General features: G+C 38.7%; 1 protein-coding gene across 1 annotated transcript in view; it reads left to right on the forward strand.

Annotated features, from left to right (window-relative positions):
• The window catches only part of PCGF5 (polycomb group ring finger 5), a 143,683-nt gene that overhangs the window by 78,058 nt on the left and 53,486 nt on the right, over positions 1 to 12,139 (forward strand). Inside the window, exon 4 of the mRNA XM_044665671.1 lies at positions 2,563 to 2,861. Within this exon, the coding sequence (XP_044521606.1) occupies positions 2,750 to 2,861 (112 nt within the window). The 5' untranslated portion in view covers positions 2,563 to 2,749. The remainder of the gene's footprint in view (positions 1 to 2,562; positions 2,862 to 12,139) is intronic.

A 12,139-nucleotide genomic window follows, 5' to 3' on the forward strand; every position in this document is an offset into this window, starting at 1 on the left:
GGGGGGGGGGGGGGGGGGGGGGGGGGGGGGGGGGGGGGGGGGGGGGGGGGGGGGGGGGGGGGTGAGGACTGACCTGCGCCCGAAGCCCCGCTGCGCCCTATAGGGCCGCCTCCTGGTTGGGTGGGGGCCGGGGCGCACTCCCGCCTTCCTGCGGGGCGGGCTAGAAGGGGGCCTGGCCCAGGCCGCGCCGCGCAAGGCCAGCGGGCTGGGCGGGCGGTCTTTCTCTTTCACTTTCCTTCTCTCGGGCTGGCATGCTGGCGGGCCGCGAGCTCTGCGCCTGGGGCTGGCGGGTAAGGGGCGGCGGCGAATGCGGGCTAAGGGGGGAGGGGAGACGGGAAAGGGGAGTACTTGAGCTCCCGCCCCCGGGAACTTTGTACCCAGCGGGGAAGCAGATACTGGGAGGCACCTGCCGCTGCTAGCCAGACCCGCAGGTGGCGAGTGGGGAGAGGGAGAGCCGAGTCGGCCCTGATCGGACGGAGGGAGGGAGACCAGTCCCCGAGATCCCACCTAGCCCCTCCGCAAAGCGGGAAAGAGTTTGGGGTGAGGAGGTTTTGTGGAGGGGAAGGCGGGGGCGGAGGGGGGCGGCTCCATTTCTCTCTTCTCCACACATTCCCAGGAGGAGGAGTTAGGTTGTAAGTCTCATATAAATATTGAGAAAGGAGCAAAACCACGTGTTGACCTGTTGGCTCCTGGCCACCTGTGCATCCTTCTGAGAAAAGACAGGCCCCCTTTTAGGTACCTGGGCCCTTCTGTTTAAGGACCCACAGACTCAGAGGCCAAGAACGAGCGTTCTAACTTTTAAAGTAGGGCTTAGACCCAAAGTTTGGATTTTGTTTTAATTGCTTGCCTCTGTCTTTTGATTTCTAGTCGCTCTTGGGCTGATCTCTGGTTCCTCTCAACATTCCATTTTATAGTACAGTTGTCTGTGTGTTATCTAGTAATAGAATTGTAATTTTAAACTCCTTGAGGGCAAGAGCCATAATTTGTACACTGAACAGAGTATGTATTAAATGTTTAAGAAATGTTGATGGAAATAAATGTCTAAGTGAATTTTTGTGGACCACTAATTTATAGCATATCGACAACCTGTTATATTCTTAAATTGTTTCATTTTCTTAAGTTGTTAAAGCAGTAAGGTCCTTGGTCATCTTAGTCCAACTCTGCTCCCTTTTATTTATTGATAAGGAAGATGAGATCCAGAGTGTTAACAAAGACATTAGTTTTAGGGTCAATAAACATGAGTTTGGGTCCTGGTCTCTTCCACTGACTTGTATAAACTTTTTTTTCTTTTTCTTTTTTTTTTTTTTTTTTTTTAACCCTTAACTTTTGTGTATTGGCTCATAGGTGGAAGAGTGGTAAGGATGGGTAATGGGGGTCAAGTGACTTGCCCAGGGTCACACAGCTGGGAAGAATCTGAGGCTGGATTTGAACCTAGGACTTCCCATCTCTAGGCCTGACTCAATCCACTGAGTTACCTAGCTGCCCCCCTTGTAGAAACTTTTAAGATGTTCTGTGACTCGATTTCCTCTTCTGTAAAATGGCATTAATAATAGCACTTAATTCTTAGGGTTGTGATGATTAAGTGAGATATTTGTAAAGTGTTTTTCTAACTGTAAACCTAGCTATTAATATATTTATTTGTATAATATAAATTGGAATTGGTTAGTACATTGGACTTGGAGTCAGGAAGACTTCTGAGTTCAAAGTTCATCATCTTATGAGCTGTGCAACACTGGCAAGTCAGTGACTTCTTTGCCTCAGTTTCTCATCTCAAAAATGAGAGGTTTGGGCTCATTGACCTTTAAGGTCATTCACACCTAAAAATCTATGGTCTTGTAGTGAGTTAAGTTACAGAGAAAAATGTGATTTATGTAGGTAGCAATGTGGTCAATACGGATTTAGAACCAGAATCTCAGTTTGAATGCACTTAACTGCTTTTGTGACCTGGGTGGGGAAATTCCCATAACCTCTATGGGTATAAGCTTCTCGTGGGTTGGGTTCAATAACTTCAGAGGTCCCTTCTATCCCTAAATCTATGATCTTATTTTCCATGGGCAGAGTCCTGGGCTCTTTACATTGGTACTAGTTTATCTAAAAACATAGCTTATTGAATGTTAATCACAACCTGTATAATGTCTATAAAATTTAATTCTTAAATATGTGATTTTGAATTTGTATACATATCCATCTATGTGTGTGTAAATTCAGTCTCAAGAGGTCTTTACAGTAGAGAGATGAAGTAAACTTTCTTAATCTATTTTTTGTATTTTTAGGAGTCTTCTCTATATGTATAGTTGCTAAAATAGAATGAGGAATAGTAGGAAAAGTTCCTTTATTAAGAATTGAGAAAATTTAGATAGCTAAAATAATACTTTTCCTTCTTAATAAATTTAAGACTATTTTAAAACCCTAATATGTCAAGAACATGTTATCTTTAGTCATTCAGTTTACATGTAGAACTGAACATTTATCATTAATGGCAGCTGATTTTGAAAATTATTTTTATGACACAGAATAAAACAGTATTTCATACTTCTTTTCCCTCTGAAATAAATACAACAGGTATGAAAAAGCATACCCTGCAGAAGGAGTTATGAGCAGTGCCCTTATGAGAAGATTAGATATTTATTCAGATGTCTCAGAAAGACCACCTATACAGAGAAAAAACACATCGGCTTCTGTGATTTGACTTTGAAATACGTAAGCTCTTTCTTGTACAGACTGCTCAACAATATCAGCTACTCTTCGAATGGCTACTCAAAGGAAGCACTTGGTGAAAGATTTCAATCCTCATATTACCTGTTACATCTGTAAAGGTTATCTCATCAAGCCAACTACAGTGACAGAGTGTCTACACACCTGTAAGTATTATTTGGAAGGTATTAACCAAAATTATTCTTGCCTTTTTAACTTGTTCCTATTTTTATGGACTTAGAACGCTGAAAGAATAACATGTTAACATTCAGGCAGTTAACAATTATAAAGTGCCTGGGCCTTTTGCAAGGCACTGAAGATATAAAGACAAAATTAATTCTTACTCAGAGAGCCTACATTCTGCTGTAGGCAACACCTATCACATAAGTATATACAAAACAAATCCAAATTAAGGGAGTCAAGGAAAAGGTAGGTAGAGGTGGAGAGCACCAGAAACTGGAGGGAAGGGGTTGGTGTTGACAATAAGGGAGACTGGTACAGGACTGAGTAAAAGTACTTGAGTTGTGTGTTGTGGAAATGAAGAGTTTATCAGGTGAAGGTAAGGAGAGAGTTCAGTCTAGCATGGAAGAGAGCTGGTGCAACAGCCAGTCAGACTAGAACACAGAGTATGGAAAAAGGAGCAGTGCCCAATGAATGAGATTTGGAAAGACAGACTTGGACCACGTTTTGAAAAGCTTTAAAAGCTAACCATAGGAGTTTGTTTTAACTTAGAGGCAGTAGAGAGTCACTGTAATACACTGAATTAGGAGAGTGACAATTAGATTTAAGGAAGATTAAGCACTTAAGGAAAATTATTTTAGCAGCTTTGTGAAGGATGGATTAGAAAAAAGGCAAATAGACCAAGAAGGACATTGTGAAATAGTCAAGATGAGTGGTGATGAGGGTCTGAACTAAGATGGTGTTTATATGTATAGGGACAAAGGAACACCTTCTACAAAAAAAAAATGACAAGATTTTGATTGGATATGTGAGTTGGAGGAAATGAGGGGTCAAGAATATGAATCTGAGAGACTGGAACATGGTGATACTTTTGAGAGATATGGAGAAATTTGGTAAGAGGAGGGAAAATAATAAATTCTGTTTTGTAACTGCTGAGCTTGAGATATCTCTGGGATATCCAATCTTAAATGTCCAATAGGCCATTGGCATTGAGGGATTGTCAAGAGAGATATTGAGGCAGGATAGGTAGATCTGAGTCATTTGGGTAGAGATGATAAACCCACAGGAGCCAATGAAGTTACCAACGTAATATAGAGAGAAAGAAGAGAAGAGACCTTAGGACAGAGCCTTGGGACACCCTACTATTAGGGAGTAGGATACAGGTGATAAACTGGCCAAAATGACTAAGAAGAGGTATTTGTGCAAGCTGGAGGAAAATCAGGAAGAAGTAGTGTCATGAAAATCTAGAGAAGAGAGTATCCTAGAGAGAGTGGGCAGCAGGGTCTAATGGAGAAGAAAACAAGAAGGATGAGGACTAAGAAAGGATTATCACTTTTATAACTTTGGAAAAAGTAGTTTGATTTGAATCATGAGATCTGGAACATCTTGGAAAGGACTGAGGAATAAGTGACAGAAAAGTAAGTGGAGGCATCAAGTTTCCTTTTGAGAGTTTGAAAGGGAAAAGGAGATCTTGAAGGTTAATGGGGTTCTATGAAGTTTCCTTAGGGATAGAAGAGACTTGAGTATGCTCAAAAGCAGTTGGGAGATAACCAGTAGGTAGAAATTAAAGGCTATATAGAGAAGGAAGGGAGATGAAGGGAGATGAGGTGACAGAGGACAATTTGCAAGAAGATGGGAGGGCATAAGATCAACATATACTGAAGACTTGGTCTTGTCAAGGAGGAGGATAATCTCATCAGAAATCAAAGGAAGGGAGATACTAGAGTCAGGTATAGAAGATTTATAGCTTTTCCTGGTAAAGAATCTTTTTAAAAGTTAATGGTATCTTAAGAGTGCATACAAAGAGGTATAGTATCTAGGACTAGGAAAATTTTAGTCCTGTATCTTAGATTACATCTGGAGAATTTGTTCAATTCTAGGATTCACATTTTAGAAAGGACATTGATAAAAGAGATAGATAGCATCCAGAAAGGTAAATGATATTGAAATAGTGCTAATTGGGGGGAGGGGTGGGTGTTAAACCTGGAGAAGAGAAGACCTGGGTAACATTGGCATACTTCCAGTCACCAAGGTTTGAAACTTCATAATACTTGGTTCCTCTTTCTCACTTCCTCATATGAATTCAAACTGAACCAGTTGCCAAGTTTCATCAATTCCTCATCAACATCTCACATCCATCTCTTTCTTTCCACTTAGAGGCTACTACCCTTCTCCAGACCTTCATCAACCTCTTGCCTGGACTGTGGCTAATTGTTGTCCTTCCTGATGTCTCTTGTCTCTTCCCCTCTCCAATCTGTCCTCACACAAAGCCCATGAAATATCCAGGAGGAACTGTCCTTCAGGCAGTTGATTCTATTAGCCTGGAGCTCAGGATAAAGGTGAAAACTACAAAGAAAGATTTGGGTCATCTGCATAGAGAGAATTAATTGAATCCAAGGGGAGCTGAGGAAATTGTTGAGAGAGTACTGGGAGAAGAGATGGCCCAGGACTTAACCCTAGGTCACACCTATGAAAAGGATCATGTGGATCATGATCCAACAAAGAATACTGGAAGAGGATCAGAATGGGACGGAGAATACTCAAAAGAGAAAGTATCCAAAAGAGTGGGAGGAAGAGTCTTCTTTTAGTGCCAAAAGCTTCAATTAGGATCAGGGAGGATGAGGATTCAGAAAAGGCTTCTGAATACTAAATAAATCTTCAGTAAAGGCAAGTGGTCAAAGGATATAATAATTCTCAAAAGAAAAAGTTCGAACTATTAGCAACCGTATGAAAGACTGCTTCAAATCAGTTATAGAGAAAGACAAATCTGAACAAATCTGACAGTTCACTTCACATCCAGAAAAGTGGAAACTATGATAAAAGATGGGAATAGTCAATCTGGAGATACTTTGAAAAGATATTCACACTTATTATTCATGAAGCTTTAAATTCGTAGAACCATTCTGGAAACAACTTGAATTATGCAACAAAAATAAATCCTGACCAAATGTCCTATTTCCCTTGACCCAGATATTTGCCCAAGGAGGTTAAAGATAGAAAGATATGATGTACCCCGAAATATCAATAGCATTTTTGTAGTAGCAAAGAATTGGAAATAAAGTAGATGTCCATTGATTTAAGGAATAGTTTTACAAATTGTGCTACTTATATAAAATCGCCTAACAGTAAGAAAGGATGAAAATGAAGACTGTGTGGAAATACAAGAAAATGATAAATTGATCCTGAATAAAAATAATCAGAACCAGGAATACAGTATACACAGTGACTAGCAATCTAAATGGAAAGAACAAAAGACTCAAATTTTATATTGTTTAATTATAATGACCAACCTTGTTCCCAAAGAAGAGTTGAGAAGATATTCCTCTCCTTTTGTGACTACTGCTGTGGGACATTTCATCAACTTCAGATTTGGTTGATACAGATTTTGTCATAAATGGTGACTTCCTAATTTAAACAAGTGAAGAATCTACTACCACCTGAGGCAATCCATTCTAATTTTTAATTTCCATGAGTTGAACTAATGTTTGTATGCAAATCACTGCCAGAACAATAGACCATTTCTCACTAGAGCTTGTCACATATTACCTACCACCTGCCTTTTGGACTTTTCAATTGGATCTCAAACTTCACATGTCCAAGATGGAACACGTCTTCTTTTCCTAAAACCGTCCTTTCTCTTAATGACTTATTTTTGTTGACATTATTTCAGCTATTTAAGTGTAGCACCTTGTAGTTATCCTCACTTCTTTTTTCTATTCATCTGTCATCAATTACGAAGTCTTTTTGATTCTACATTAACCTGCCTGGTCCAGGTTCTCATCGACATTTACATGGACTATTGCAGTGGCCCAATAGATTTCCTTACCTCCATCTTTTTTTGCTTTCAAGATTGTTCCACATGACAGAGCTGCTAAATTAATACTCTCATTCACAGGCCTTCCCATGGCTTCCTTCCACTATTTAAGAAGCTTAGTTGACCCCCTATTGCCTATAGGATAAAATACAAATTGCTCTTTTGAGAATTTAAATACCTTTAAAATCTGGTTACAACCTATCTCCCCAGGCTGATTATATATTATCCCCATTCATACACTTTATATTGCAGCCAGAGTAACCTCCTTCTTGCTTCTTCAAGGACATCCTATCTTTTGTTTCTTCTATGTTTAATAAGTGCCTTTTGAATTGATTTGAGGGGGGAGGTGTAAAGGTGACATTGTAAGTTAGACCAGTCCAGAAGTGATAGACTGGGATTGATGGAATGTTAGGGAAGGTTGGGGTGAGAAGAAAAAATAGTCTTAGATATGGCAAAGTATAGGAGTTTATAAACTGGATAGAAGTTGTCAGGAAAAACTAAGTTCAGATCATGCCTCAGATACTTATTTGCTGTATGACCCTGGTAAAGAACTTAACCATTCTGACTCAATTTCCTTGCTGGTAAAATAAAGTAAGACTCAGTGTCGTCTTCAGGCCCTTCCACCTCTAAATCTATGATTCTAAAGTAGAGTGTAAGGAAGAGGTCAGTGATGAACTCAGTAGTTGAAGAGGCTTATACCCAGTCATACCATAAACATCCCAGTGATTCTGAGAACTCTCCTAGGTACTCATTCAAATGCCATTTCTTGCCTTCTTTCACCTAGTTAATTTCTTATTCCTATCCACCTCCACCTTCTCACACCAAAGTTCCAACCAAATGCTACCCAACCTTTCCTTCTGCCCTGTAAGCCACAAATTTCCTTTCATCCTAAATCTTTTCCTCTCTCAGACCTTCTGTCTCTCATCTGTTACAGAAACCTGGCTTCCCCCTAATGACAAAACTTTGTGCCACCCTTTCCAGTTTTGACTATACATTCACTCATTCTCCTCAGCTCACTTGAGTCAAGGAAGTTCTCTTTGCTTCCCTGTCATCACTTGCAGGTTCACTTCCTTACCTCCATCCCCCAGTAACTTCTCCTTTGAGGTTCATGCTACTCCTCTGTAACACCTAATCAAAATGCTGGTAGCTGTTGTTTACAGACCTCCAGGTCACTCCCCTCCTGTCTCAGTGAGTTTGATATTGGCTTACAGTTTTTCTTTATTTTCAACTCCTACCCCTTTATGCTAAGGGACTTCAACATAAATATTGATTTTTTCCCTCAAATAACCTAACAACTCAGTTTTTCAACCTACTCAATTCCCATGAGCTACTCCTCCACCCCACTTCAGCCACACACAAAGATGGCCTTTGATCTTATCACAGGTATAGCATTTCCACATTCAAGAATTCTATAATCTCCTCAAATGACAAGACTATTGACTTTTCACTTCTTCTGCTTCCCCCCCTACAAAACCCTAATCTTTGTCCATACTCTGACCCCCAGACTATCTCCCTTGTACCAGTCACATTCTCTCTTACCCATCTTGATGTCTTCATGAACCAGTACAACTCTACACTGTTCTCTTGAGTCCCTAGTCCCTTATCATTTGCCATTGAATGAAGAAAATTGATCATATGTAGTAGTACATGTTTTTATTTAGATTTTTAAACTTTATGCTTCATATAGAAAGGAAAAATTGAAAAGTGTTAAAAAATAAGAGACTATAGCAAAGCAATTTGATATAGAAAGCTAGAAATGAGAATAATAAATAGAAATAATATTATTATTACATTAGGTGTGGCAGATACCTCCATTTTTCACATTTGAACTGATGTTTGGAGAGATTCATTGGTTTGCTTCTTTCGAGCATATTAAGTTGGGATTTGAATGAGGGTCTTTAAAGCCATTACTTTTTCCATTGTGTCATGTATAGAAAATTCTGTTGCTGTCAATATTATTCTAGTAAACTACATCCATTTAAAAATGTTTAGAACTGAAGAAGGTTTGAGAATAAGTATAAGATACAAGAATATAATGAAAAATGCAAAAAATGCTCAGGTCTCTGTTACATGACCAGGACATCTTAAGACAGGAAGTAAATCTATGTTTAAGGCTTCTGACACAAGTTTGAAGATATATGTCATCACCTCTTGCATTTCAATGAAGGAGAAAAGATCAAAGAGAGTACTTTTGACAAAGAAAAGAGGTTGAGATCCTTTAAACTTTGTTAAACTAGTTATCCTTCTTATGCAAATATAGGAAATTTTACCAGAGATTTTTGAATTGTATACTGAATAAGAACCAGCCTAATTCTCTTGTTCAAGTTACTCAAATTAATGACATTTTTTCTTCTGCTGAGACAAATGTCAATAACAAAATTAATTGGCCCCCTTTTCACAGTATCCTATAAGATCCAGTAATCTCAGTGCTTCTGCCTCTTTCTCAATCAAGAGCAATTGGACTAGCATGGATTTGATGCTCCCTTTGAAAGCAGTTAAACATCTGTGACTAAAGGACTACTCACAAAGAAAAAGTCAGAGGTCAACCAGCCTTTTCCCCAGAGTCATAGATTAACTTGGAATTCTTGTTTTCTCCTGACTGCTTTGACCTCTGAGACTTTTCTGACCCCTTAATTTATTCTATTCCCTATGCTCATTTTGCTTGTTCTGTTGTATTATAACACTTGTCTCATTTTTTCTTCCTGCAGTATACTTCTTACTGCTTACTGCTTGGTCACATATAACATCAAAGCAGGCTTTTTTCACAAAAGAGAGAGCCTTCTCTAGAGGACCTACATGTACTATGTTGTCTTCTAACTTTTTCAGCACCTCTTTGCATAATTTCAGCAGGTTCTATTTATTATGTTGCATATTGTCTTTATAGGGAGACTCCTTGAGTATCTAGATCTATCCCTTTTCCAGGGAAGGTTATATGTCTTATCTCTCTCTTTCTCCAAGTCATTGTATATATAACTATCATCCTGACATGTTACTATAATCTTTAAGACTCTGCACCAAGGATAGTTTGTCTCACTTTGGCAAAATGTAGAGGGTTTACATAGGGTTCTGTGATCCATGCGTTGGTGACCAAGCTCTTAAGCCATATTCTTGGGTTTCTGCCACTACTGCCAGCCACTCAAAGATTGTGAGAAAGGCCATCTTTAGCATTTCTATTGGATTCATCCTTCATACTTTTACTCAACATAAATTCCCTCAACTCCTCTTTCATACCTCTCTATGACCCCATATGTCATACCTTCCTTAAAAGAAGAGCTCAGTCTCTGAAAGAGCTCGTTAATCCATGTATCCATGGTCCCAGTTTTCCCATTTTTAGACCTTGTACCATCTGTCATCACTCCATGCATCTGAGAGTATGGACAATTTTGCTTATAAACATAAAACGAGTTGATTGGACTAGTTAATCTTTAATGCTCTTTGTAACTTTAGATTTATAATTTAATGATCTCGAAGCGTCTATTGGTTCCTTCCTCATATGCTAAAATCATATTTAGCTCTTCTCTCCTAAAAAATAATTCTCCTTAATCTTGCTACTACTTCATCTATTTACTATGTCTGCTTCCTTAAAACCCACTCATTTGTCAAGCTTGAAATATGATTTTGGCTTCTAGCACTCTTTCAAAACTTTTTTCTAATAATGACCATGTCATGAAATCTTTTAGCTTAGAGCCTCTGTTATATCTCTGTTTGTATTAACAGTTATTTACAAATAGAATAGTGTGATACAGTGGAAAATTTCTGGATGGAGTCAAAAGACCTAGGTTTGAATTTTGGCTTAGGTCTCTTGACTTACTTTTTTATCTACAGGAGTTAGAATGGATGCTTTCTAAGATTATAATTTTTAGCTCTAGTATTTTGTAAAATATTTAATTGAATTAGTTAACTTGTTCATTAAAATATTTACTTTGCCCCCACAGTTGCTACTACATGCTCCTCTTATAACTTCCCTTAATATATCTTATAGAACAGGAGTCCTTAACTTTTTTGTGTCCTGGGCCATTTTGGCATTCTGGTGCAGCTTATGAACCTCTTAAAATAATATTTTGGAATGCATAAAATAAAATACATAGGATTCTAAAGGAAATTAATTATGTCAAATATAATTACCAAAATATTTTTTAAAAAGTTCAGAGACCCTAATAATGCTTAAGCACTGTTGCCACTTAATACATTTCAAAGATCCTGTTGTCTATTTGACCATGCTCATGGGCTGACCAAGAGAGTAACCAGACACTTTTTAGTTCACAATATCATTAGACTTTCTGGAGTACTGGCAAGACAGTTAGATTATCCAGGTCTCCCATCCTTCATGAAATTTGCCTGCAAATTTCTCCATTGATATCTTGACCTAGGAGAGTCCTTAAAGTGTCATTTATAGCTTCTATTATGGTACATACTCCACAGTACTAAAATCCTCACTCTTCTCAACCACTCATAGTAGGGGCTGCCACCTTTGCATGATCTAACTTCATCATCTATAAAACATCTAACAAGTCTACAGAGTTCAGGTACATTGCTTTGCTGAATGAGAACTCTCTTTCAGGGAACACGATATTGCTATTCCTTGACCACCGGTGACTTGATAAATCTGTACTGACTTCTCCCAAGTATGTAGCAGGTTTCTGTTCATTTTAAATTTGCTGTTCTATATGGATCAAGTGTAGGTAGCATTCTATTCCTCCCTTAGAGCCTTTTCACTGACTAAGTTGCCCTTTCTACCCTTTTAATCATAGAACAGAAGGGAGGAATATTAGATCTAACAAACCCTTCATTTCAAGAGAATGTAGGGATGTCTCAGTTATTAAATAGATTAGTGACTGGGGCCAAGAGATTAATCTTGGAAGCCTAAACAGAAACTCAATACCCCAGAAAAAGAACAGGTTTTCTTTTGTAATCTGTCTTGACAAGTCTGGGCTCCAGAAAGAGCCAAAGATACTTCTTGGTTAGAAGGCCAGTTAGATAAACTATTGATAATCCTATCACCTCTCCCAAACAGGGTCAAGGTAGAGTTACAGTTGTTTAAATCTCCTTTTGGTTATGACCACATAGGTCAATAACTCCTTTGGACCCAGAGCTACCTACACATAACAAAGATGGCCTGGAAGAAGGTAAACAGTCTTTTCCTTGCTTTAGGACCATGTCTCCTACAGCTTAGTGCTTCTGCCCTAAACTCTCCGAACTCTGAATTTCTCCTTCCTTAACCTTAGAAATTTGTCTGCTCCCTCATGCCTATGTTTACCACATTTCCTTCCCTGAATACAATGTTTTCCAGTATTTTAAAACCTTGCTAGACCTTTTAGGCTCTTTACTTGTTCACCTCACCCTCTCCCATTCACACTCTAAGCCATATTTTAATTTCTAATGTCCTAGCTAGGATTCTTCTCAGTAATTCATTTCCTGATGTCTTTCCTCACAGCATGACATAACAGTAAG

The sequence above is a fragment of the Gracilinanus agilis genome, chromosome 2 (assembly GCF_016433145.1).
Source record: "Gracilinanus agilis isolate LMUSP501 chromosome 2, AgileGrace, whole genome shotgun sequence".
In the NCBI taxonomy this organism is placed as follows: Eukaryota; Metazoa; Chordata; class Mammalia; order Didelphimorphia; family Didelphidae; genus Gracilinanus; species Gracilinanus agilis.